Here is a 27,790-nt window from a genome sequence, read left to right as displayed (position 1 = left end):
AAGCATCACTTAGCACATGCTGACACAACATAAAGAAACTGAATACTCAAGTAAAAAGCCATGAATACAAGACATCTTGACAGAAGACACCAAAAGTTTTATTATTTCAAGAATTTCTACCTATTTTAAAGGATTTTGATAGAATTGATATGATAATCTACTTTTACATATACTAATATACACTTCCTATACACATACAATGTAGATTTGGCAGTTTGTAATTTAGGCAACCATCTTTCAGTGAGACCATTGTTTATACATTCCAGGTTTCAAATTTATGCAGTCAACATATCTTTATGCAGAGAATAACAGCATACAAAGAAAAAGGTGAAAAAGTACATTTACAGTAGACAAATGTGACACACTAGATGTCATTTTTAAAACAGTGAGCCGCCCTTTCCACTGGACAGCAATCACAGTCATACAGCGGCTAAAATCAGATTTGTGTCAGCCTTTCTTTCGTAATTAGATGTAAAAGACAACAAAAGTTACAAAACATTAAACATTTCGTTCTCTTTCTATCACGTTGGTTAAGTGATCTGTCAAATCTTTGGTAGCTCCGTGGTTGGGCACAGTTGAAGCCTCTAGTGGAAAGGGGGTAATACAAGAGCCACCAGTATCCTCATTTGCCTGACACATTTTCTCAAGTAACGATCATCACAAACAACCAATTTTTGCAATTTTCCATCAAATTTCCATCCGATCATGAAGAAGTAAATGTGTTTCCTGCTGTAGTCTTCTCATTTCATGTTTGCTTATCACAGGTTAGCATACGTGTAGGAAATTGGAGTATGTCTGCTAGCAAATACTGTTCTTTTGATTTAAAGCAGAGCTTTTGGTGTTTTTTTTTTACCCATCTCGAATGTATTTGATTCTTGCTGCCTACTTTATTTGGCACCCTGTTTGATGTACAAGTTTTCTACATGAGAACATGAAAGCAAGCTTCCTACAGCTCTTACCAACAAGCATATGACAGTATATTATCTATACAGCACACTTTGCTCTTTCCAAAAGTGACAAAAACCTGAATAAATACCATACAAAAATATACCAAACAGTCAGGACCAACTTCCAACTACTTTTCTCCATATCTAAACCTTGTAACTTTGAAATGCACAAAACAGCCACACTACCATGAAACCAAACTGTTACTAACACTACTAAAAACCAAAAGAATTCATCACTTTCTTTTTTACTTCTAGAGCTAGTACATTACAGCACGAATCCTCTACAATCTGTAAATAAAATAATCACATCTGTAATACATTTCCTTTCCAAGGATACAACTTCAAACATCTCTGTATCCAATTTCTATTTCTCTGTATCATACATATACATGACATATATATTAGGGTAATTGACAGTATGCAAATGTACCAATTGAAGGTAGTTAGTGAAATTATCTTATTTTCAGAGTGTCATAAATAGGCTAATTCTTTATTCCACTCACCAGCCCAGCTGTCATAATTGTGTAATTCATTTCCTTTTTTTTGCTTTATATAATTTCTATCTGATAATTACTATAGCATAGTTACAGGCTACAACTATCATATGGCTTGGTTTTGCCCAAAAAGTACCAACATTTATGGTACAGGTATAATCTCCATATCTATATATAGTGATACAAACAAAGAAATGAATTTGAAATGAAATACAACATCACATGTATGTGAGCTCTTCCGTTCCAGCTTTTCACTGTGTATGAAATACTAAGGATAAAAGTCTATAGAAAGAACCAACATAGAGTTGGAATGGCTTAAAGTTCCATCGTAGCAGAGTCATGCAGCGTTTAACTGTACAAATTTGGTCCTACAAATGAAAAACACCTTATAAAACCATACATAACAATTAAACATAGAATATCATTAACTATTCTATAAATCAGTATATTTCTCTTCTCTCCCCACCTTGGACTAGTTGTCAGCACATTTACTTTTGTTTGACGAAGTAACTCTATCTACACTTCTTGGTTTCTACTATTAAAATAACTTTGTCCAGATCAGACCACATTACACATGTATATACACTGATTGCCAAAATTGTATATCCTACACAAATAACACAACCATTCAAACTCATGACTAGTGTATTCATTGTCTTGTAGTAGTTCATTCTTTAGCCTGAATCAATGACTTCTTGTACCCTACATTAAACTCTACTTTTATAGAGAAAACTGAAAAATCTCAAATCAGTCATCCTCAAAAGGATGCTTTCTTTCTTTCTCTTTCCATTGAAAGCACATTATACAAATATCCACAACAATACTAGTATCACAATATCACTTTTTACACTATATTTTCTGGTAAACCTTTTTAATGGAATACTGATATTTTCAGAGCTCTTTCAATTCATTAGTTGAATAATAATGGCCACTAGAGCTGAAATGTGGTCACCTGAGGAATTTACCCTTGTATGGAAATAAACATCCTTTCAATTTCCTCAGAATATCTTCACATTCATTCATTGTCATTAGCTGAACCAATCAGAACAGCTGTTCTATTGCTCATCTGTCCAATGGCTGGACTCCTCCATTAAAGGAACTGGATGGAATCTGGATCCTGATTGGCCAGTGTGGCTATGTGTCTCAGGATGTCCTTCTTTGTGATGATCCCCAATAGCCGACTGAAAAACAAGAAGGACAGAAACTTTTAATCGGCTGAGACAAGATAGTGGAAAGCCAACACCTTAAACCCATGATTCAATCACCTGAAAGAAGGCTTGAAGAGGAATTGCAATCGGAATCACCCAGAATTATCAGTATCAGCAATGATTATTGGTAAACATTGGCAAGAGAAATTTCATCAGAGAGCCTAGTCAATGCAGTTAAGGTGCTGTTTGTTAAATTTCTACCAAACCAAAGCAAGCACAAGAGACCATTCTGGCTATTTCATAAAACACCTTTAAAATTCTTTATTTCAACTTGATGGCCAATTTCCAACCCCTCACCAGGATAGATTTGTTTCTTTTTTTTTACACAGTTGAGCCAATAAAAGAAAGATGTAGGTGTTTTGTTCCAAAGTCAAATCACCTGCACATAGATGTACATGTGTGCAAGACCCAAGGTACTGTTGTACTTGCTGAGGGCTATTTTCTACAGTGCTGTAGGTTTACGATGGATTAGCAATGTGTGATTGTAAGTATGTAAGCTGAAATGTAATGAAGAATGTGATTGGTTGTTGTTGCTGCCATTGTTGGAAGGTTAGAAAACCCCACCCAATCAGAGGTCATGTTGGGTCTGGCTTAATGGAACTGGACAGAAACTGGGTCCTGATTGGCCAGTGTTGCAACGTGTTTCCGTACATCCTTCCGTGTGGCGATGCCTAAGAGACGTCTGAAAGAAACAACATCGAAAACAAAAAGAAAGAACATGTGTGATAAAGAACAAAAACTATGATGGAACATAGGTAAGAATTCTCCTTCATGCACTAAACCCAAGTTGTAAGGAACAGCATTTGACATGCATTGCATATTTCAAGTATCATGCATGCATACATAACAAAACTAATATATACACTCCAGCCTCTAACATGCAAAACAATGGTATACATTCTGAACAGCTTAACATAACCTTTAACTTAACATGCAAGAAATCATTGATACTCAGGGTATGCTGAATAGCAGCAAAACATGGGGGAGAAGCTAGAGTCACACATTGGGAGATAACTGGAAATATTAGTAAAGACTGGAAAGAAATGGGAAAATATTAAAAGCAGCATCAGTAGGAGCAGAAAAAGGATGTTCCAGGTAGCTACAATGTAGGGAAAAACATAAAATGTTTTCTAGACTGTGTTAACAAGGCAAGTCAGGAATACACAAAGTGAAAAACAGCCCTGTTTAGGTTAGTGTGAAAGTCAGACATACACTTGATTAGACAGCAGGCATGTAGGAGTCTGTGAAGACAGACTGGAGACATCAATCTAGGCAGCGACATATATTTGGTGCCATACACTTGTATTGTACCCTTAGTGAGTTGAAGGTGAAAACCATAGAAGCTAAAACTAGCAGCAACTCTATCACAGTAGCATGTACATGACAAGACAAAAAGATTGCTGTTGACAGAAAGGTTCATTGATTGTAATTAGTATACACATCTCTAAGCTGGACATAAGAAGTCAAAGATGAATATGATCTTGATCCACATGATATGGAAATATAAGAGTTTAGCTTCTAAATGACCTAGGTAATTCCTTCTACAGGCAAATGGAACTGAAGGGAAAGCCATGCTCATTAATTCCAGTAATATTAACCGACCTTTGCAAGATTCGTAAAGGACTTGAGGCAAGTTTTATTTTCATTTCCTGAACCTAAGATTTCCATACAAGTGAATTACCACATCCAAGATGACAAAAGAAGTATAGATAAAAAGACAGGCTTATAAACAGATGAGGACACAGATAAGATGATAACTGCATCAGTTTGGAGATCAATTTTCACAGTTTTGTGTAAAATCACAGCTGTCTTACTTACCCTTTGTGCGTGACCAGGCACTGTCTCAGGCCCAGTTTGCGGAACATGTCGATCACCACCTCCATGGGGGTCTGGTCTGTGATGGTGAATGGACTCTGTGGATAGAACAGTCTCACAGTTACAACTGTGGCTTACAGAAAAGTCTGTTCATTCACAAAGCATTACTGGAATAATTCCCTCATACAGTGTAGCTTGTATAGAGGTCTACGTGCATAGTGTTCTATGTATAATTAACATTCTCCCTGCTGCCTAACCCTGTAACCAATGGAGAATTGGGTGCCCAATGGCTACTTCATTGTGCTAAAGACAAATGCAGATATCCCAGATAGCAGAGTTCATTCCCTCTGGTGGAACAGACAGAAACTGCATTTCTCCTTCCAACAGAAAGTATAGAATCTGTCGTGCGGACGCACAGACAGACAGACAAGCCGAAAACAAAAACTTCCCTGTCTTGAGGGTGAAGCAACAGATTATGATGCGGCAGGCAGTAAATGACTGTTACATAAGTAGAATATGAATTAAGTTACCAAAAGCTATGCCAAAAATTACTAAAAGACTAATTTGTGGGTAGTACGTGTATACTAGTATCTTACAGAAGTACATGTAACATATGAAGTATTGCAGGGTTTGGATCTTACTTGGTCTAACATTTTCTTGAGTTTGAGTGGTTTTGGCCCCACATCCAGCGGTCCTGGGACGTGAGTCGTAAAATAGACCCTGGAGTTGCTGACAACACCGTCTTGTGCTTTTCTTGCCTCGTCTGTAAAATGACATCATTCAGTCTTATGACTATGGTATGAAACAGTGAACAGGACAAAACAGTTAACCAGCTATGTAGTGTAAAATCATGAAAAATAGAAAGTCCTTTAACACAAAATAATTCAACAAGCTATGAAGAGCATTCTATTGGCTGATTAAGTATTTCTTAAATCATCACACATTGTACAATTTTGATGTCTTTATTTTTAAATTAGGCCAATAATATAAAGGGCTTTTTGTATTCCTTACCAAGGGCATGACTGAGGTCTCTTCTCAGCACAAACCCGACCAGAAGCTGTGTTTCCTTGGACACCACCACAGGAAAGCCGTTGTAGTCTTCTTCTTGCAGCAAGGTTTCTGTGAGGCAACACAAGAGCTCTCTTTAGGGAATCAATAAAATTGCAGCTTAACTTACATGATTACAACAAAAGGACCAATTTGGATGACTATTGTTCACACCTAGGAAGAACCATATACATGTAAACTCCATCAACATTGGACGGTAAGATTTCTGATGTAGAAACATATCATTTTTTCTATATCCTGCCTCACCTAATTCTTCCACAGTCATGTTGTCCTGTTCAATGACAACCAGTGGAGGGTCGCCTCTCCTGTAGGGAAACAGATATAACATTGTTGTTAGCTGAGGTATACACTGATGATGATGCAATCTCCTTTGACTTTGTGGCCCCATTAGATTTCATTGATTGGTGCATGATTCCTACAACTGTTTACAGTACATTACAAGTTAGATTTACATGGTCTGGTGAGAGAAATAACATTGATATATAAGGTTGGTTAAAGTTGCTGAAACTGGAATAGTTAATCTTTTCCTGACTGTGATTACTAGAATGAAGAGATAAATGTCTTACCTTGGTCTCATGATATCAGCAGCTATTGTCGTGTGTTTGAATTCTTCTTTTGCGTCCAGGAATGGGTAACCATTCAGGTGGATGTGGGCATCATAGCTGTCAACTGGTTAAGGTCTCATCAAGTGTCTAATTGATCTATGACAGGTTAATTAGGAGCAAAACACACTAATTTTTGTGTATAGCAAGGTTTGATTTGATCAAATTTGATTCAGATTAATTATATTGTGATATATCTTATTCAAGAGTTTTGTTCTTCAGGAAAACATCCTCACTGCTAAAATCTGTCCACACTGTAATTTTCTGATACACACTTTAATCATCACAATGATAACACCATATGCATGATAAAGATAGTTGTGCTGAACAACAATGTGTAAATGTACCCTTTTTTGCATCATGTCACCACATGTACCAATCATCCGGTCAACCAAACCATTTGTCTGTAGCAGCCATCCCTCCTCAGCAACCACTTCCATCAGTGGTTGCTGAGTCCAGGTTTGACTGTACTCTACAGTAGCTCTGTGCCAAAAAAGGATACATGCCCTCCTTGCCGAATGCATCCCCGACCCATTTACTGGTCATGACGGCGGCCATGATGGGTATGATGTACTGCAGACCTCCCGTCAACTCAAACATGATCACCACCAGCGACACTGGGAACAACACGGCAGAGCAATGTATGGGTTCAACACTCTAGCATGGACTGTGACAATACATTGACAATAGAAATGTATATTGGTATGTTATGACATTCAGATATACATGTGCCATAATTGAAGCACCTCTAGATCTACACATATACAGTTAACATTGTTTTTAGAATCATTGGTTTACATGCTTTAACTGGTTTGCATATGTTAGAATACAGTCAAACCAGTACAAGTGACCATCTCTGCAAAAGGACCACCAGTCTACAAAGACCAGACTTTATTGGTCACATGAGTGGTCTTCTCTTTTTGACTGTAACATACATACTACAATCAAAGACTTAAATATGGACATAGCTTAACAGTGACAACATCTTTGAATGTTGATGATGATTGAATCTTTCCGTACCTGTCATCCTGGTCACCCCACCCAGCGCAGCCGCAGCGCCCACCATGGCGTACAAACCCGGCGTGACGCACCTCTGTCCTCCCGCACACGCCTCGTCAAACAGGATCCAATCAGGGAAGTTGCTAATAAAGAGAGAAACCAAGAAAATCCAATCAGATTAGACAGCCAGATTGATGTAACTTTTAGTATGAATAGTGTAAGATAGACCCAAATAAAAAATTATCACTGTTTATCCATTATATAATTGAGTTTCCATCTGTATTCAATTTGCAGAGATTTAATTTCGCCGTAGGGAGAAACTAGAGTGTTTGTGGTCGTGGTTGAAACAATAGTAGCACTACAGTAACAAAATGGAAACAACGATGATTCACAGTATTATATTTCCTGACTAGTTTTGGAATGCTCGGATTCATTAGTCAATGAAGCAATGTAATGATGCAATAGACTAGAGAAGGACTCACTAGGCCAGCTGTTCCACCCCTGTCCCGATGAGCCGCCCAGCGATGGCCCCCACTGCCATGGATGGGATGAACAGACCAGCTGGTACCTACAACAACAGAGTAGCAACAATGACTGTCAGCATTCCTGCTGGATCCTAGCACAACACAACACAACACAACAAGAAATGAAACATGAAGAAGGATGCAATTGTAGTTTGTAATATGTAACTAGTATTCATTTTCCACTGCTGTAACACAAAACAAGTTCTAAGCAGCTATGTAACAGTGCAGTTCTGAATGTCTTATTGTAGTGATTGTGATGCAAAGCATGTCAGTTGGCTTGAGGATTTGGACCAGGGCTGTCTCCAGCTTTGATTTTTTTCCTGTCCCACTCATTGTTTGGGAGCCGATTTTTTAAATTTTCATTGTTGAATTTGTCATTTTAAGCTTAAAAAAATACATTTTCCTCAGTTTCCTGAGTTTTTTTCCGTCCCAACAAGCAAATTTCGGTGTCAGGACGGAAGGACGGGTCCTGGAGACAGCCCTGCTATGGACTATCAAATCTTAAATGTTAGTTTAAGTTAATGTCATGACGAATAGTGGCAGAAGGAAACACTGTAACACATGTACTTGAAAGCCTCAACCTTACCTTCATGCCGAATGTGAAGATGGTGAGGATGCCCTTCAGTATGAGCGCCAGGAACAACTGCCACATGGCGTTCTGCACGCCCGTCCCCGCCTCGCCGTAAGGGTTTCTCCGGTTGTTCAGGTTTGGCGCGTAGGTTGCGTTGTAGTCACTGGTGAGAACAAGCACAGGTCAGAATACACATTTAAAGGGCAAATGTATCTGAAGGGACAAAACTGCATTCTACTTGTTAGTCTTGGCAAGGTTTCCACTTTATGGAACACATAAGTCTCTCATTAGTGATAAATGTACAAAATTTGTACATCTCAAGAATCACATTTCTGAGTGTCTTACCACAGGTCAGAGTCATCCACAGGTCCACAGTCCTTGAATAATCTCTGAATCAGAATGCTGGTGTTTTCCCTGAAATAGAAATAGAATAAGAAAAATTAGAAAATCTTAGAAAAGGCTAAAAAATCAGACTCAAAAACTTTTTCCAAAGACATCTATTAGAAATACTGCAAGCAAATGTGGAAGGCCACATTGTTAAGAAATGGACCAAGCTTCTAAGTACCAGACAAAACTCACCTTGTGTAGGGGTTGGGGAAAGCTAGCAGGGCTGTGACGAATGTGACGATCATCACCTGAAAATATACAAAACAATAGATGAAGTACCCCGTCTTGTTTCTGCTCAGATACAATTTTTACTGTATATTAGTAAACAAATTACAGTAAACATTAAGACCTCATCTTTTACAAAGTATTGATGATGTAGAGAATGGACAGTATGTGACGAGCAACAGAAAGGTCTGACACAAACCTCAGCAATGGGAAACAGCCCCATTCTGGACTTCTTCCTGAATCTGCACCACTTCAGGTTGAACTTGTTGAAGAATGCTCCATAGAGACCCTACAAATTCACAAGATATGAATAACATTTACAAAAGGAACAATTACATGCAACATCTGTCCTATACAACTTACAAGAACTTAGAAAAAAAATCTAGTTTACAAATTGAAATAGAACTGTACATGACAAAAGACTACAATGGCTTTACTTACCCCAAAGACTCCCAACAGAATGAATGGCAGGAGTTCGAAGAAGAACCAGGGAGTGTTGTACTCCACGTAGAACTTGACCAGGTGGCTGTTGCCGAATGGATTGATGGAACGTAGGATGAAGGCGGCCACCAGGGCACAGAAGAACGAGCGCCACATCGTCTTCAACGGGAAGTAGTAGCTCACCTATTACAGCAGAAAGAACACATAAAAATCACCTTAGCATTGAGAAGGTTGTGTCATTTCATGCATACAAAGGAGGCTTCACAACTATAGAGGTTTCACAACAGTAACAATAGAAATAAATCTGACATTATTTAAATTTGACATCATGTCCCATGGGTCTACCTTGTTTGCTTAAATCTTATCTCTGTAGTAGCATTTGTGAGGAGGCACAAATCATATACATGTATTCAGCAAAGTAGCAGTATCCATTCCAGCATAAAGCAATATAAAACTTTAGTAGTTTGTATCGTAATTTGTATCGTACAGCACTATATGAGAGTGCATCTTGATTAGAATATACATGTACCTGTCAAGTAGTTATAGGTTTTGAATTCTTATTCTAGATAAGACTAAAACGGTGAAACACAATACAAATAGATGTAGCTTAACAAGACTGTCTAGTAGGATATACTGAGCTAGAATTTTGAATCTGACGTACCTCTTCCAGACTGAAGAGAACTCCACCTATGGGGGCACCGAAGGCCACCGACACACCTGCTGCTGACGCTGCTGACAGGATCTGTGGGACAGTCATGTACACTTCACTTTGTGGGGTCAGGACTTACTAGCTAGTAACTAGCCTTTAGTAGTTATTTTTTCTGTGAAGAAGGACACCTAAAGGAATATCATCTTTCACATCAAATATGTCAAGCTAGGAAAGACCAACATTGCATACTATTAGAGAATTCAAAGAATACCAGGATTGTATTTTGCATTGGCAAAGACAAAGTGATGCACCGAAGAAGGACTGCTTGATTCTTGACATTTAGATACTTGCAAATGCAGTACTACTATAACAAACTGTTGAAAGGTTAATTGAGTTGACCAGGGCTCTAGCCAGCGCCTGCCATGTCATGATTGACAGAAGTTTGCTGCCTATCAAGTAAAATTTTAAGACCATTTCATCAGGCTTGATGGACAAATTTGAGAAAGCCACGCCCAAACACTGGAAATCGAGCAATGATGGAAATCTGTACATGATAACAGAAAAAAATGTCCTCTTGGGATTTTTTCGTCAATGGGACTTGGAATGACGGGAACAAACAAATTCAAGTTGACTAGAACCCTGGATTTGACATACATGTATGTCTCAGCCGACTCACCTCTCTTTTCTTGGCCTCGTTCCTGCCGTACTTGGGGAACAAGTAGGAGAAGAAGTTTCCGATGCAGCAGGCCACGTGGACCAGCGGGCCCTCCTTCCCCAGACTCAGGCCCGCCGACACGGCTAACATCATGCACACAGACTTGATGATTAGGGTCCACTTCCCCAGGTAACCTCGGATGATGAAGCCACTCAGGATGGTCTTGATCTAGAGAGGGAAGATACAGGGGTTAGGGGAGGGTATGGACTGATAAATTTGAGTGAATGAAAAAAAAGAAGGATACAATTGTAATTTGTAATGTAAAACATATTCATTTTCCACGGATGCAACATTGTACATTTTCTGTTTGCACATTGTCTAATTCTCACTTTTTTTAAGGATCCTAACCCAGCCTAGTTTGGTCTTACCAAACATGGCAGGCTTTTTCAGGTATTGTGATTTACTGATGATACATTTCCAGTACATTTTCTACTTGTGTACTAAAATTAAAACACTAAGTTTTCGAGCACCTATCTAACATGTCCTGACTTTCAAGGTGAAAATTTCATACATAGCGTACGAATGATGGTGAAGTAAAAGATATGATCAGGTTAAGGATGAAGAAGCGGAGTAAGTGCTCCACACAACACCTTTGCATGATAAACTTTACAACATAACAGGTACTGTAAATGCACCTCCTAAGTTCATTTTAACATCAATCAGAAACTGGAGAGAAGTGTCCAGCTTTGAGGCCGGGATGACACTTCCATGGCCCTCAGGGCTGAATAATGTGATCCAAGGTCAAGACAAGAATACAGATAAGGCAATAAGACTGAGTCTTCTTCCTTAAGTGGCTCATAAAGTATTCATAGCATTGATTGGTCAGAGGCGAAGGAAATCACTGAAACAAACCAGCTCATCTGGTTAAGAATTAACGATTTGTGCTCCTGTGTCAAAGGTTTCTTCCAGGTTCTATATTGGAAACTCCGCAGATAAGTTGGTCAGATATTCCAAGAACATTCGTGAGTGTTGGAGCAAGAACTCCCATGTTTTGTGAGAGGCAATGCACTGAATTTTATAACATAATTTCATATTACATTAATAGCCTCCAAACTTGGGTCCACTTGGGGTTTTAATATTTCCCTTAATTAGAAATAGTTTTATTTCTTTATTTGGATTCATCACAATGTGAAAGGGGGCAAAACGGGTGCCTAAGCACCTTAACTACTTCTGTCTACTTCAATTTTCTAATGTCTTGGAGGAAATTGAAAACAGTACACCAATGAAATACAGCATAGCAAAAATCAAAATCTGAAGTTGAGACTATGATAGAGCCTGCAACAACAGCTGGATGGGAAGTACTCCAGTAATTCTCCTCCTACGACTTCCTTTTGATGTTGCAGTCAAAACTATTCAAACCACACAAAAATGAAAGCATGGCGATCGTCTCATTAAGCTTTCTTCTTCAGAAACCTGAAGCATCCTGTTTACTGGATTCTGAACAGGATGTGTAGCTTCACTAATTGCATATCGCCATGGCAACACATTTCCTGCCATCAAAGTCAGGATGTGCCTTGATAAAGGGTAATGACGAAGACATGACGTGTGTGCTACTTATAGTACAGGCTCTAGGATACGGTATGATGGGTATACCTACTGATTGTATTGCTAGCTAAAAAAGCCATAAATAGCCAATTAATTTGCATGTTCAGTACTACTTAACATGCAACTTAATTGGCTATACATGTTTTTTTAGTTAGCAATACATGCCTCTAGGGTTTTAGGCTGCAATTTCTGTATTCAAGTGTTTGCAAAATTACAGGTTGCAGGTGAGTCTTGTAGCTTGCTTACCAAGAAAGTAAAAAGTATGCCAGAATGACAAACTGAATTGATCTACAAATTATATGAGTGGAACATTTTGCTTTTGTGACTAACAGAAGTGTCATGGTATAACAGCATGCTGGGGTACTCTGTATCTGAAGTACATGTACCTATCATGTGCTGTCAGTAATGGAGATCTTTGAAATAAAAAAATTAACCTTTGTTGTATGTGGTGGCAATGAGAACCACTCTGTGATATATATATATAGTCCTTTGAAAATTACCTCCGGTATTCCCGATCCGCGCCTCCCAAAGACCAACCCCTCGTCCTCGCCGTGGGAGGTGGAAACAGATGGAGTAGGACAGCCCATAACATCGGCACACCGAAACATCTGGCTAACGGGGCTCTGGTGAAGCTGCGACAGGCCCAGCAAGCCGGCGGCGGATTATTTATTGCTCGAAGAAACTTAAGGAGATGTAAAAGGACTGATCAAAACGGACAAACGACCCGGAACGGAAATGGACAAGATTGGACAAGGATTGGGACATGGAATGTAAGTGGGTTAAGAGACAAGGAGCCAGAAATAGTAGAGTTCATGACAAGACACAACATCTCAGTCATGGGCATATCGGACAGCAGAAGGAAGGGGAAAGGCTGCAAGGAAATCCACTCCAACTTCGTACTAACATGGAGCGGGGTAGACCCAAACCAAAGGGCAACCCACGGAGTAGGAGTCATCCTGCACCCGGACAAAGCAAAGTATCTCTCAGACACTGCCTACATCTCAGAGAGGATAATTAAGATAACAGTCAGGGAGAAAGGCAGCACCACCAACTACTTTCAAGTCTATGCACCATGTAACGACTCTTACTCAGAGGAGGATAAGGACAGGTTCTTTGAGCAACTCTCAGATTCCCTCTCCCAAGTACCTGACAAGGAGGAAGTAGTGGTGATGGGAGACTTCAACGGAAGAGTCGGAAGAAGAAGAGACCCATGGCAAATGCACCTGGGCCCCCACAGCGACCAGAACACAGAATGCAACTACAACGGGCATCAACTATTGAGCCTCTGCGCAGAGCACAACCTGGTCATCACAAATACTCTTTTCCAACATCGACCTAGTCACACACAGACCTGGTACCGGTGGAACGACTTGACAGTCTCGTCTCAAATAGACTTCATCCTCACCAGAGTATCCAGACGAGCCACAGTCCGTGACGCACGAGTGATACCAAACGCCGGGCTGGACACAGACCACAGACCAGTGCTGATGACTCAAACAGAGCGGAAAAGAGAAAATCACAGGAGAAAGGAGCCACATGAAGAACGCATTAACCTACACAAACTACAGAGAAGCATGGACATACAGGAAGAGCTAAAACATAAAGTCAAAGAGCAACTAGAACAAGAAGACATAAGAAACAAAACTGCAGAAGAAACCTGGTGCATCTTCAGAGACACACTTCTAAGCTGTCTCAAGAGCACATGCGGAACAAAGAGACAGGGCAGAGGATACAGGAAGGGCACGAAATGGTGGAACGAAGAGGTGAAGGAGGCAATCCACGAAAAGAAGAAACTGTACAAAACATGGATAAAATCACAGACACATGAGGACTATGTCAACTACAGGCTTGCAAGAAGGAAGAGCAAGAGGGCTGTGAAGGACGCAAAGAATGCCTCATGGACGGCCTATGGGCAGGAACTGAGTGAACTCTGCAAACGGTCCCCAAGGGAATTCTACAAGAGCGTGAGAGCCATGCGACTCAGAGATGAACCCTACAACCCCACCTCTGTGATAAACGACCAGGACGGAAACCCTCTCTACGAGGAAGACAAGATCAGACAGAGATGGGAAGACTACTTCAGAGAGCTTCTCAACCCAGTAGAGGGGAACACCAGCCAAGCGCAGTTCAGCCCCAGATACCCGGAACACACAGAACCCAACGTGCTGGAGGAAGAAGTCCGGAGAGCACTCAAGTTGAGCCCAAGGAACAAGGCAGCAGGGGTCGACGGGATCCCGACAGAGGCCATCATAGCCTGCGGCGAGACTGGAGTAAAGTGGCTCACAAAGATATTCCAGAAAGCATGGGAGGAACAGTGTGTACCAGAAGACTGGCGGAAGTCAATAGTGGTACCAATCTGGAAGAAGAAAGGGAATAAGAAAGACTGCAGCACTTACCGAGGTATTTCCCTTATTAGCCACACAGGTAAAATATTTGCAAAGATCTTGGAACAGCGTACAAGATCCATAGTGGACCCGCTGCTCAGCGAAGCTCAGTTCGGCTTCCGGAAGGGAAGAGGCTGTACAGACGCAATCTTTGCACTAAGGCAACTTTGCGAAAAGACATGCGAGTATCAGAAGCACCTCCATCTAGTCTTTGTGGACCAAGAGAAGGCCTTCGACAGGGTAAACAGGAACAAACTCTGGGAGATACTAGAACAGTACGGTGTAAAAGGACAACTGCTAGAAAATATAAGAGCTCTATACTCCAACAGCCAGAGCGCAGTACAGACACCAAATGGTCTCTCCAGATGGTTCCAGGTACGATCCGGAGTGCGGCAGGGGTGTGTGCTTTCACCCCTGCTGTTCATAGTCTACATGGACAAAATCACAAAGGAGGCAAACCCGGATCCAACATCCCTGAATGAGCTGCTCTTTGCCGATGACCAGAGTATCCTCAACGACAGTAAGGAAGGGCTCCAGCACCACACGGACAGCTTAGACAGAGCATGCGGATCTCACGACATGAAGATCAGTATTGGCAAGACAGAAGCCATGTCAGTTGGCCGCCGCCCTGAGAAACTGGAGATCTCTATCAACGGGCAACTCCTGAAGCAAACCTCGGAGTTCAAGTACTTGGGCAGCATTTTCACAGAGGACGGAAAGATGGACAGAGAAATAGAGACGAGAATACAAAAGGCAAACTCTGTCAGCTACCAACTTGCACCCCTCCTAAAGCACCCAAGTATACCCATGGACACCAAAGCCAAGTTGATAAACACTGTCTTCATACCAACCCTCACCTACCAATGTCAGACCTGGACTCTCAACAAAGCGCAGGAGAGAAAAATCACAAGTTGTGAGATGAGATGTCTGCGGAGAGCAGCAGGGAAGACAAGGAGGGACAGAGTCAGAAACGAGGCCATCAGACAGTTAGTTGGCAACAAACCAGTCCTCCAGTTCATTGCCAAACAAAGGGTACAGTGGTTCGGCCACCTGACAAGAATGCCAACCACCCAACCGGCTTTAAGAGCCTACACTGCCAGGCACTCAGGAGTAAGGGCCAGAGGGAGACCTCGCCGCCGATGGAGAGACGGAGTAGCAGAGACCCTCGGTGCGCACGGCATGACACTCCAGGAGGCCACACACCTGGCAGCAGAACGTCGACTACATCTCCCCGCGACGCCCCCCCAGGCATAAGCGGAAGGATAAAGTAAAGTAAAGTAAAGTAATTCCCGATCCGCAGGCACATGGCATGGCAGTAGCTGCTTATATTACACTGAACGACCTGTCACACCTAACCTTTGCACATCTACTTTCACCTAGCTGCAAGTATTGTTTAAAGCTATCTAGTGAAGTTCCTAAGGTCACTCTCAGATGATCACTACAAAACTCAGATTAAATTCACTTGACCGTAACCTTTGGAGAGAGAAAGTCCGCTGCCAAGGCGACCTATGTAACAAAGTTGCGGGAGGATGTAAGGTCTAAGGTATCTAGTGAGGATGCCCCTACTGTAGGTCTTGGTGGTTGTAGATTTCTTTATAGTTCTAGGAACTTACCTCCGGTATCCCGGATCCGCAGGCGTACGGCGCCAGCGTTCTGACCAGGAACACGGCGATCATGGAGAAGGACAGCGCCCACAGCACGTAGATGATGTAGTCCAGGATGTACGTCCCTGCGTTCTCCGTGTGGATGCCGAAGAGCTGGGACCAGGTCAGCCACTGCGAGCAGCTCCTGTCGTCAAAGGTGGTGTCGTTACTCCCCCAGCAGCACTGCTCCTTGTTCAGCCAGAACGCCTCCGGACAGATGCCCTCCTTCAGGTCCGACATCCAGCTCGCGCCGATGTCAACGATGCCTGCAAACAGACCTGAGGAAAACACCAAAACATGGAGATTTAGAGAGAAAAATGACTGTACAGTTTTCAGCCCACACCTTAACGATCAGAATCAGAGTGTTGAGACTGATTAGAACTAGGTTATGTAATCTGTCCGTGATACTTACATGTACATGTAGATGGTTAAGGGAAGCCTAGAATGTTTTCAAATTGTGATATTGTTCATCAAAAGATTCTGACAAAGTATATCCTAAAACTAAGTGGCTTTTGTATAGCTTTACATATGAATTAGAAATCATATTAATATGAATTCTACAAACTAAAAATAACTAGATATCAAAACACATAGTTAAGAGGAAAGAAGAGTATCTTACCTGCCGCCATTCCCACAAACAGCACACACAGCCATCCCGACCAGGCGTCGTGGGTTCCCTTGATCAGATCCCAACACGACTCCTTACTCTTCCGGGAGATCTGCTTGTGCCGCAAACGGTCGCGGGAAATGTCCCGTACCCAGTCGATCGTGTGGAAGTCATCGTACTGGCCGAATTCTAGCATGGTTTCTTCGCTAGAATCAAGAATGTTGGTCGACGACTCTGCAAAAAATACAGACTAATTAGTCACCTTTCAAATTTGATTCCCTGCCAACACCCTTTCCTGTTTTGTGGAAATCTATTTGATGAGCAAACAGAGCTTAATTATGGTGATAACATTCAATTAAAGGACACAACAATATCTATTTTGTTTGCTTGCAAAAATAATGTTCTTTCCAAGCCGCAGTGCAAAGTTCCAAATCGGCTGCCACGTTCATTGTGACTGGACAAGTCACCGATTAATGTAATTACCTGGTGGGAAGAATCAAAAGCTGGAGGTATGAAGTTTTGATGGTTCGATGTTCAATAACACCCGAAGTGTGAATATTTTGTGAAAACCTCTATGTTATTTAACAATAGTATTATGTTTTATGTAATTTCAGGAAATTCTTAATGTTGATGTCATTGGTGTCTTATGCCCTTTAATACATCATTCCTTGTTAATCATGTACAACAAAGAAATACAAACAAAATTTCCCCTTCCATCAAATACAAACATTGCCATTTTCTTATTCTCCCTATTGATCCATAAACAATGCTCAAATGTGAGACAATGAACTCTCTTATTTGGAATAACATTTAAAATCACCCCATTAAATAAACCTGAAATGTACACCTCCACACAATATTCCCAAAAATGTAACACATTAAAAGTCTTCCTTGTACAAAATGCCGAATTGTGATGTAAATGTCACAAAGGGATCAACATGTCAAAGACTACATAATCTCTAAATCCTACAGTCATGTTCATACATACAGCACTTGTGTTATCCTGTAACCCTTTATAACAACTGTAATTATACTCTTCTGCACACCTCCATACAGATCCAATATTACACAAACTAAACTGCATAATATTATGTATAGATGGCATTTTGAGCCCTGACAATGCTTCTACTAAAATAAGCAATAAAAAAAACTGATATTTCAATGTATTTTAAAACCAACTTTCCATTAATCTAGATGGTAATATTACCATTACTAATACAACTGCGGTGTTTATGGCTTAAATGATCTTTTCTGTGCGCCTTATTCCCAGTAGTCATAATCTACCAGACTGTATTTGATTGGATGGTGGAAGGTCTCTATAGTCATGTATACCTTCTGCCATTTATTCGTTTGGTAATAAAACTCTATACAACCCTTTCTCACAGATTTCATTTCCTTTTAGGGGCAGCATGTATAAAAAGGCATTACAAACACTTTTATATCCTTGATAAAATGTCAGCCTAAGTTTTGGGGCATTAAACAAATCGCAGAACAAATTTGATACAAATGTACATACATTTTTTCCATGTTAACTGTTCTATAGGCCCGATATACACGTTCTAGCCCACCTTTTACATAATGCTTACATAGCAAACATTATATAGCAGGTGAGTCATTACAGCTAAAGCCAGGCGAAATTGTGTCTGCAGTAAATAGTGGGGAAGAAAATTCAAAGTGCATCCCTGAAAATCAGAGACCATCCTCTCCCTGGCAGTTGCCCATGGATTGAGGTGCAGTTTGGGAGTCATTAGGTTGTGTTGTGTAAAACGGAGTGTCTTCCATGAATACATAATAGTCACTTAGAGCTATGGGTCTACAGTCATCATAGATGGAGCTAGCAGTAGGTGACCTCTGGCACAGAAATCTCCACCAACATCTGCATTGCCATGATGTCTTGGAAATTGAAGGATTTGAGTTCAAAAATGAGAAAAGGCTACATTCATTGTTCAGCATATATATCTTGGACGTTCCTTTCAATAACATAAAACTATGTGATCGACATTAACTGGTATTTTATATTTATCAGTAGGAATTTGATCATCAAAATAATTATACATAAGTAGCTATTTGAAATCCAGAGTAAAATGAATAACATTTTTTCTGATGAAACAATCTTAACTTATATTCTAGGTATCCTAAAATTTGCACCCTTGTGATGACAAGCTTAACATCGTCATCATCTGGTCGAGCTTACAACACGATATCAAGGATTTTCTTGGCTCTATTTTCCAGCATATGTGTTAGAAAGACAAAGCTTGACATCATAGGACGATTATCCAGTTAAAGGAAGCAAATTCTTCTATAATGGTAATGTCAATGCAATGGCAATTTCAATGTATATACATATACATATACAAAGACACAATTTAATTTACAGTGTGTTTGAGAAGGATCTTCATCGAAAACCTGTCGCTGACTAAATCCTATACTACCCAGCTTACCAGCATTTCCTCTAAAGGTACATAGGATAAAATCCAGCCGTCTCCAGAAGACGTCCATGTCCGCTTGTTGAGCCAACATTGCCAGCTTCGTACTGCGAATCCGCAGCTTTGGACATGACAGTCCATGAAAAAAACATTTTCTGCGCCGCACCTATGACTCAATATAACTTAATATGCTGCTGTAATCTGGTTAGGGATGTCAACGTCACTGGTGAATTATAATGTAATCTCTGTTTCTAGCAATTTCTTTCCACATTCATCACTGCTATCAGAAGTAACATTAAGGTTATTTGAAACTCAATTACTGACTTCAGGGTCTACATTTCTTGGCTTGGGTTCCAAGTGAAAGGTACGGTACTGAACTTTTAAACTATCACTTTGTTCTTTCACATGAACTTGCAGTGCATGTATTCCGCCTCCATTCCCCTGCTGAAGTTATAAAAACTTTTTGTCGAAGAGTAATTGAACTTAATTGGCATTCGATTGTAAAATTTCTGGCAAAAGAAACCCACGAGCTACATAGAAACATATGGTGGTAAAAAGTACATACCTTTTCGGCATATTGCAATTTTCTTGATAAAATAAACAATTTTTTCATAAACATAACCTACATGAAAACATATGATAGTAGAAAATAAATACCTTTTCTGTATTTTGCAATTTTCTTCATGAAAAACATCTTAATCATTATCAATTATGTCTCAATTTGTAATCATCGAGTACTACATTTGATAGTATTTTTTTGTATTCTAGGATAGAGCATATGAATTACATGTAAATCTCACATTCATGCTTATTACACTGTCAAATCACGATTACTAGTATACAGTCTTTATATACTCTGAGACTCTATCATAGTGAGCACCATACTACGTGTCGATGACTCTATGTAGGACACCATTTTATGGAAATGACTATGAAGGTCAATTTACCCAGTACTCTAAACCTTTTATCAACCATGCATAGTCCAATTATTTTTGCTACACTGCCCAAACAGTTGATTATACCTATTTTTGGATCATTCCTGATTTTACACTTGACTAATTCACATGTAATGGCTGACAGACAAGGCAGCATATGGAACATACAGAACAATATATACAAAGGTACTGTACTGCAAATAAGTCTCATTTGCATCATACTAATAAGACACTCAAAGAATCAACATCAAAATCACACCTCACATATTTCTTTTAAAGAATTTATGCACAAAATGTAATTAACGTTAATACGACGAGGGATTGGCAATTTTACCGGGCTGATGTTTTTACCCTCTAAATAATTCAGGATGATAGATTAAAGATGAAGCGGGAACGTTATGAGGTTAGAGCGGGAGAGAAAAAGCGGTGTGTGCCTACCACATGAGTTGAGAAAAGGCTGGAGACTGATATCGTCCTGCGACATCCCTGTAGCGTCAACCGTACGTCGGAACCATGCTGTCGTTAAAACGATATTCTCTGGTCAGTCGTGTCAATTCCGCATTCCAATTTGTGGCGAGAATGAAGAGGAATTCCCCTTGCAAATCACTGCACCCTACTGGTTTGGAATCAGGGCTGATTTTTTTCCACTGGGAGACAGGGAAACAAGCTCACATGGTCGCCGTACCTGCGCTCTACGTAATCATCATGGCTGACCTCATCAACATGGCCGCCTTCTGGCAACCTCATCTTCAAACACATCCATCAGCTTTTCAATTTATCACAATTCTTATGCAAATAAGGATGATTTTTTTACCGATTTTACATAAATTTTGTCATGACTTTGATCATTTTCATTCCGGATTACCCATCATTCCTGTGGCATTATTTAGCATGACGGTTTTATCAATCAATCCCTGTGCAGTCTGTGATGGTAATTTGGCAAAAAGGTTCCACAGATACATGCAGGAAGGGGGGAATAAATGATCTTCCTACCACAATTTTGCCTGCCATCAACAGTGATGTGATAAGGATAAAAATCACACCTAATTATATATAATATGCATAATTTCTCACATATGACGACTGTGACGTAAAGCCTGGAGTGTTACCGACATTGCAGACAGGCAGGGAAAACGACATTAGATATTCATTCCGTTTCCCAGCCTATTCCTTAGGGGTCGGCTTCCATATATTGATTGGCAACATGATCGTACGTCGGGAGGAATACTCCGGAGGGGAGCTGCAAGGACGTTAGGACTCCAGTGATCTATGAGTGTCGGCAGGGGCCGGTGTGTGTCATATTGTGAATAGAGCATGTCACTGCCAGTTAGGAAAAACTGTCAATCTTTTAAAACACAACAAGAAGCTTTATCTAAAGCGCATTCTGAATAAGGTTTATGTGTGTGTTCATGGGGCTCCTATTGGGTTTTGACTTTAGTAGGATGTAGATGAAATGAAAGAAAATTCTTAAAATTCGTAAAACAAAATCCCACTACACACAGTGATTTCATACAAATGCATGTATTGTATTTCTCTTGGATCGAAAATATTCTTCCAAAGAATTTAAATCATCGGATTGAAAATGGATTGAAAATGCAAAAATCTCCATTGAATACTTTCAAATATTCAAAATGTTTAGATCTATGATGAAGGAAAATCCATGGAAACCACACATTTATCAACAGAAAAACATCCATACTGGGAATAAATCTTTAAATGACCTGCAGTTCAGACCAGTCCCCCAGGGGGAGTAATCACAACATCGATCTCACCCAGAGCCGACCCACCTTGCTCCAGACAGGCAATCCATTTAATTAACCGGAAATTTGCATACCCCCCATTACAGCACATTTCAAACGCTCGCCATTACTGATAACAACTCACTTCTGATATGCAGACTTTAAAATTGCTTTACCCCGGGTGGATGTAATAGATTTTTGAAGGATGCGGGAATACAAAACCCCAGGTGTGAAGCATAATACAGGTGGATAGTAATAACACTTGACAACATGATGGATAACGGGAGTCTGCCACTATTTCAGACCCCTCTAAAGGTATTCAGGCTACTTTCACAAATACGTCGGGCGGCTTTATAGGGTTGATCTGTGTGGGGAACATAAGCTTGTAGACTTAGCTTCATCCAGCCAGTTGTCAGAAAATGTGAGTGTGGAACACATGATAAGGAAACTGTAGTCTGTATAACGCAAACTCCAGCTGTCCGGGGCTATGCGGTTACAGGCGGCAAGCCGTTACAGGAGCTTGATTGAGTTCAGGCTAAGGAAACTGGACTTAATTCTATTGCGTCATGTCATTTGCATATTTGACAGAGTTAATATTTATGATTTTGTGATATCTAAGCCTCCCATAAGTCATGCAAAATAGGAATCTCCAGGGAAGTTTGCTACAATCCCAGGGGTGCCAAAGAATTCATACGAATTTTACGGAATACATACGAATTTTACGGGACACATACGATCCATTACTAGAAACATACGATCCTTACGGAATACATATGATCCATTACGCAGAAACATACGATCTGTACGGAATACATACGATCCATTACGCGGAATACATACAATCTATTACGCGGAATACATACGATCCTTACTAATTTGCTGGCCATTGCGCTAACACCGATTCTAGGTAAATGTCTGGTCCTCCTAATTGGTCTAAGCCTACATCAGTCTTAATCTAGTGCAGCTTGAGATTTTTAGAGTTTAGACAAATGCGATACACCATTATTAAGTTCTAAAAGCCAAGACATCGTACAAAGAAGTGGTTATCCCGAGTCCGCCATCTTGAATTTGCAGTCGGTGTCAAGTGATCCAGGCACATTTCTCCAAATTAGTAAGGATCGTATGTATTCCGCGTAATTAATAGATCGTATGTATTCTGTAAGGATCGTATGTTTCTGCATAATGGATCGTATGTATTCCGTAAGGATCGTTTGTTTCTAGTAATGGATTGTATGTATTCCGTAAAATTCGTATGTATTTCATAAAATTTGTATGAATTCTTTGACACCCCTGAATCCACTGTATATTTCTTTACTTTCGCAGCGGTTTCATTCTTTTTCCGTTGTGTTGTAAATTTGCAGCTGAAACAATTCTGTAGTACGGTTACTGTAGTAATACATTGAAAACTATGATAAATTCCTGATGGAAAGGCCCCCGCAAAAACTGAAAATACAACCACCTTGAACATTTAAAGATTTACAGTATACCGCTAACATCAATTTCCGTAATAAGGCTTTTAATGGGTATAATCACTTACAACTAGCAATCCTGTATCTTACATCTGTAAAGGTATATATAATGTTGATAACAAGACAATACCACTTCATTCCCATTCTCCACTAGCAATTCTAAAACCTGGCATTGCAAGGAAACAGTTTCTTTCATGAATGTTGTGTTTTCATGATCATAATTCATATTGTCCTCTCTCGGTGCATTTCTATCTGCAAATGCTAACAGCCAAGGAAACAATCGATCCAGCCAGATGGCATTTTTACTGCCCGTACTTAGTGCACTCCATATTTCAGCCAGTAATAAACGTAAAGCCTGTAGACTTAGTTAGGCTCAATAAGTGCTTCCTTAATGGTTTGATGTCGTCTAACAGTTGGCCCTAAAATGGGTTAGGGAGAGCATTTCAGAGCAGCAGCAAGGTTCATAAATACAGATAAAAGTCATGCATGTTGAAATTAAACACATACACTGCTGGCTATTTAATGAACCGCATAACAGTTCACATGGGAAAAATTGTTTCCCTTGCCACTTTATTGTCATGAAGTAAAATCACAAAGGATTATTTCAAACAGACAAAATGCAATAACAACAAAAGTTATGAACTATCAGTAAATACCCATAGGAATTTTGTTAGGTGGTTGAAAGTTGAACATTAAATAGTGGGAAGCAGATGATGATATCTCTAATTATTAATGATATTGGGGAGTCTAAAATGAGTTCATTGGAACAAGTGGATTACAGAGAAAATAAAATTCTTGTCTCCTGTGATGTACAGAATGAAACATAACTGTACATGTGTGCTTGTGTTGACTGCAATATAATTAGAGACTCAAATAGGTTTAGACTATAATATATATCATAATTGTGGTAGTTGTGTTTCAGAAAAAAATCAATGGAAAGGTATCACTGTTAAAGCAGATGTTACGATTCCATTATTTTGGACCCACCTAGGAATGGTTGGTTGCTGCCTGCGCTTGTCGTGCTGGCCGTTTCCGTGGCGATCTCCGTGGCAATGTCCAGGAGTTCGTCATCGTCGTCCGGCAAACCCCCGTTCATGGACTCATACTTTGGTGTCGACATGTCTTCTTCCAGAAGTTTCTTGGATTCCATCAACAGAAAAGTGCTGCCTATTTCCTATAAAAGCAGTCACCTGGAAAAACAACAACAAAAACTGTTTGATATAAACAAATTCACACAAACATATATTACATGTATCAGGCATTTTAATTTTTATGTCATAATACTTATATCTAACAATAACAACCGTAGACTCTTGATAGGAAAAGAAATTTGGCTTGTTTTTTAAGATTGGACCACAAGGATCATTCTTCATTGGCTTTGATTATAAACGGTATGTTTGAAAGATGTATGTTTTTGCTTCTTCAGTTAACATTAGTTAAAAGATAAACTGGAGGACACTGAAATCATAAACGTTCCTCCCCTCCTACACGTCATGCAAATATTGGTCACACTGGTCTTGACAATTGAAAATACCATTTTTTAAAGTTAAACAACCATGGTAAGGGTATAAAACAAATAATGCTGTAAACATGATGGTAATAAAGCCATAAAGCTATGTCATCAAAATATTGACTCTTTAACTGTTAACCATTGACAGCTCAAGCCTCAAGCAGTTTCTATACTTTCTTTGGTAACTTGTGTGGCTTCTTATGTCAGTCATGCCATGATACCTCACACTCACAGTGCCTAATTCAGATGCTGCTGGCTGGCACAAACACTGACGCCGCTGTCCTGTATACCCGATACCCTGGGTCAGTCATATGACTCTGTTACTGTATGTACACAGACACATGCTGCAGCTGCGAAATGGGGTGCTGTATTCTTGTGTACAGAGATTGTACGTTCACCTAGATCCAAACAGTTAAACTTAAAGGCTAAGGGCATCCGTAAATATGGTTATACCCAGATACAAATATTTTGCATGTTATAAACCAAAAGAGACACTATTTTCAAATCAAAACAAGAAGAACTTTTACCAAATAACAGTTACTCAAGCAACTGGATATGATTTTGGAAATGGCAAGACGTTTCAGGTAGCATATACTACTTGCAACGTCCACTAAAAGTAGTGGATGCTACTTCAAAAACGTCTGACTGTTTCTAAAATCATATCCAGTTGCTTGAGTAACTGTTATTGGGCGAAACGGTATCATATCATCTGGATGTCTAACCTTCATTGACGTAAGAGGAACTTTCTATTGAAATCTACAAATTTCAACTCATAAGTTGGTAGTTGAATACAGATCAGGATATGACAAAAGACTATTGAACATGCTAAATAGACTTTGAATAAAGAGAACAACTCTCCATTCTCAAGTCAGTAAGACACTAGGGCTTTGTTCTATTTTGCGTAGAATTATGAATTCACAAACTAAGAAAGTTTGACAGGACTTTTATATCAAAAGAGATTTTTGAAAGGAATATTAAAAAATTCCTTTTAAGTGTGAAGATCTAGATATTTTATTGAGATAGTATATTTCATTAAAACTCGCAGCCCTGTTAGTGTTACCCACAAGTTATATTTGAGATACAGACTGTAAACTCATGCCATAATGAGGAAGTTATCTCTAACATCCCGCTATAATGTAATTGTAAGTAACTGGGACAGTGTCTAGGTCAAATATATATAATCTGACCTACTTGTACATATGTACATGGTCTGTGGATGTGTGAAAGGGCTGATATTGTCATTGGAGGATCTTTATGTAGTAGACCAGATGTTGAATGCCATAAGGCCAGTAGCAAAAATAACCCTCAAATGCACATTATGATGTAACAAGCTGTGGATTAACTAATTCTAAAGCTCATGCCTAAAAGTTATGTTACATTGTTAGTATTATGTCATGCCTGGGCCTGATACGGGTGTTCAGGACCGTGTGATAACTATCCGTATCACATATCGGGAGTTGTATCACACGAGCTTCTATAGAATATTTAGAATGCATTTCGAGCGCGCCGGTTGTGCCGCCGTCTAAAATTTGAATACCGGATTCGGAGGTTGGAATCGATGTTGTTACAGTTTTGTGTTCGAGGACACAAAACTCCCTCAACCTTTGGCGCATTCCGTATTGAAATGTGTGTTTTCTCGGGTGGGTATGACATAAATAAAATACAACACGGTGTATTCCGCATCACCCTCGGTCCCAGCCCTCCCACAGGTCCGATCGCCCTCCGGCCTACGGACTATCCTACCCGCGGTCGAGCTGGTACCTCGGCTGATACGGAATACCTTGTGTTGTATTCGATGTTTACATAATCCTGTATTGGATGTAAGGGATTAGGAAATATCTTAACCATAATCGAGGTGTCAAAGACATGAGTACTGCAAATCTGCAATGTTGTGGCTTTACCATCTTAGTAAAATCCATGTATCGACAGCAGCATCACACTATATGTTACAAACATTTAGATTGGAAAGACACTGTAACCATAAAATGTTTGGTAATTGTAGGTTGTTATTTTTTCAATGTTGAAGCAACTGTCAAATCATATCAATAATTTGAATTTTCTATAAGTATGAAGCAAGTAACTGTATAAAAAGATTTAACATGATAGATTAAATAAGCTAAAACTTGATTCAGAAGAATCTTAGTTTAAACGTTACGTTGGTGAACACGCAACAAGTTAGTACACATGACGTTACGCCAATAATAAAACAATATTACGCAATAGTAACTGCCTGAAAACAAACTGCGTTTCTTCTCATACATTCCCACTAGAGCCCTTAAAAGGAAGTTAAGCATTCCTAAACCGTACAAAGTAAGTACAGGGAAATGTTACAAACGTTTTAAGGCTGAGCTTGGTGTCAACTTCCGCCTCGCACCAAATATCAACCTGACCCCACGCCCCCCTCCCCAGCTGCATTTTCGGGCTTTTCTTTTCGTCTGCTGGAAGGTTTTCTCGTATCCTAGAAGCTTTTTCATGTCAAACTGATGATTCTTAATCCAGCCACAGTCGTATTTACAGCAAAATTGTAATACAAAATGTGAAGAAAAACACCGATAGCGTTCACTGCGTTTTATAACCACTTGCACTCTCAGCTCTACAACCGCACTGACCACAAATATATTAACTTTTGCCGCCAATTTGTGGCCTTTTTACATACCTGATGTACCGCTAGCTACTCTTGGGCTTTCCCTAAGGTCTCTGTTACGGAGCTACTTGGTAATCATGGCGCCAATTGTCGTAAAAGCGAGACAATTCATCCCAGCATGAGCGAGAGGCGCGTGACATACACGACTGTTCGTCTGCAAAATTGCTTTTCATGATCAGACCGACAGGTCGAATGAAGAGCGTCACCTAGCGGAAAGTTTAAAAACTGTATAAACGCCACACT

The 27,790-nt window shown here is 39.9% G+C and overlaps 1 protein-coding gene across 3 annotated transcripts; it reads right to left on the bottom strand.

Moving 5' to 3' along the window:
• Positions 1–76: 76 nt before the first annotated feature.
• Positions 77–27,726, bottom strand: LOC136436757 (H(+)/Cl(-) exchange transporter 4-like). 3 transcript variants are annotated; one of them, XM_066430999.1, is made up of 22 exons: positions 27,560–27,726; positions 24,381–24,583; positions 20,624–20,701; positions 16,837–17,058; positions 16,188–16,495; positions 10,607–10,813; positions 9,943–10,023; positions 9,282–9,464; positions 9,040–9,129; positions 8,808–8,863; positions 8,574–8,642; positions 8,244–8,391; positions 7,616–7,701; positions 7,155–7,276; positions 6,637–6,751; positions 6,099–6,194; positions 5,779–5,837; positions 5,476–5,583; positions 5,106–5,227; positions 4,468–4,562; positions 3,214–3,331; positions 77–2,622 (listed from the first exon to the last, which is right to left on the bottom strand). In XM_066430999.1, the coding sequence occupies exons 2-21, from the start codon at positions 24,541–24,543 to the stop codon at positions 3,241–3,243; spliced, it is 2,499 nt and encodes an 832-aa protein (XP_066287096.1). In that variant the 5' UTR covers positions 24,544–24,583; positions 27,560–27,726; the 3' UTR covers positions 77–2,622; positions 3,214–3,240. The 3 variants fall into 3 exon arrangements, with proteins under 3 accessions (XP_066287096.1, XP_066287097.1, XP_066287098.1); XM_066431000.1 differs by lacking the exon at positions 3,214–3,331; XM_066431001.1 differs by lacking the exon at positions 20,624–20,701.
• Between the last annotated feature and the right edge of the window lie 64 nt (positions 27,727–27,790).

The sequence above is a fragment of the Branchiostoma lanceolatum genome, chromosome 6 (genome assembly GCF_035083965.1).
Source record: "Branchiostoma lanceolatum isolate klBraLanc5 chromosome 6, klBraLanc5.hap2, whole genome shotgun sequence".
Taxonomy (NCBI): Eukaryota; Metazoa; Chordata; class Leptocardii; order Amphioxiformes; family Branchiostomatidae; genus Branchiostoma; species Branchiostoma lanceolatum.
Note: the sequence above shows the minus strand (reverse complement) of the source record. Positions and strands in the feature narration are given on the sequence as shown.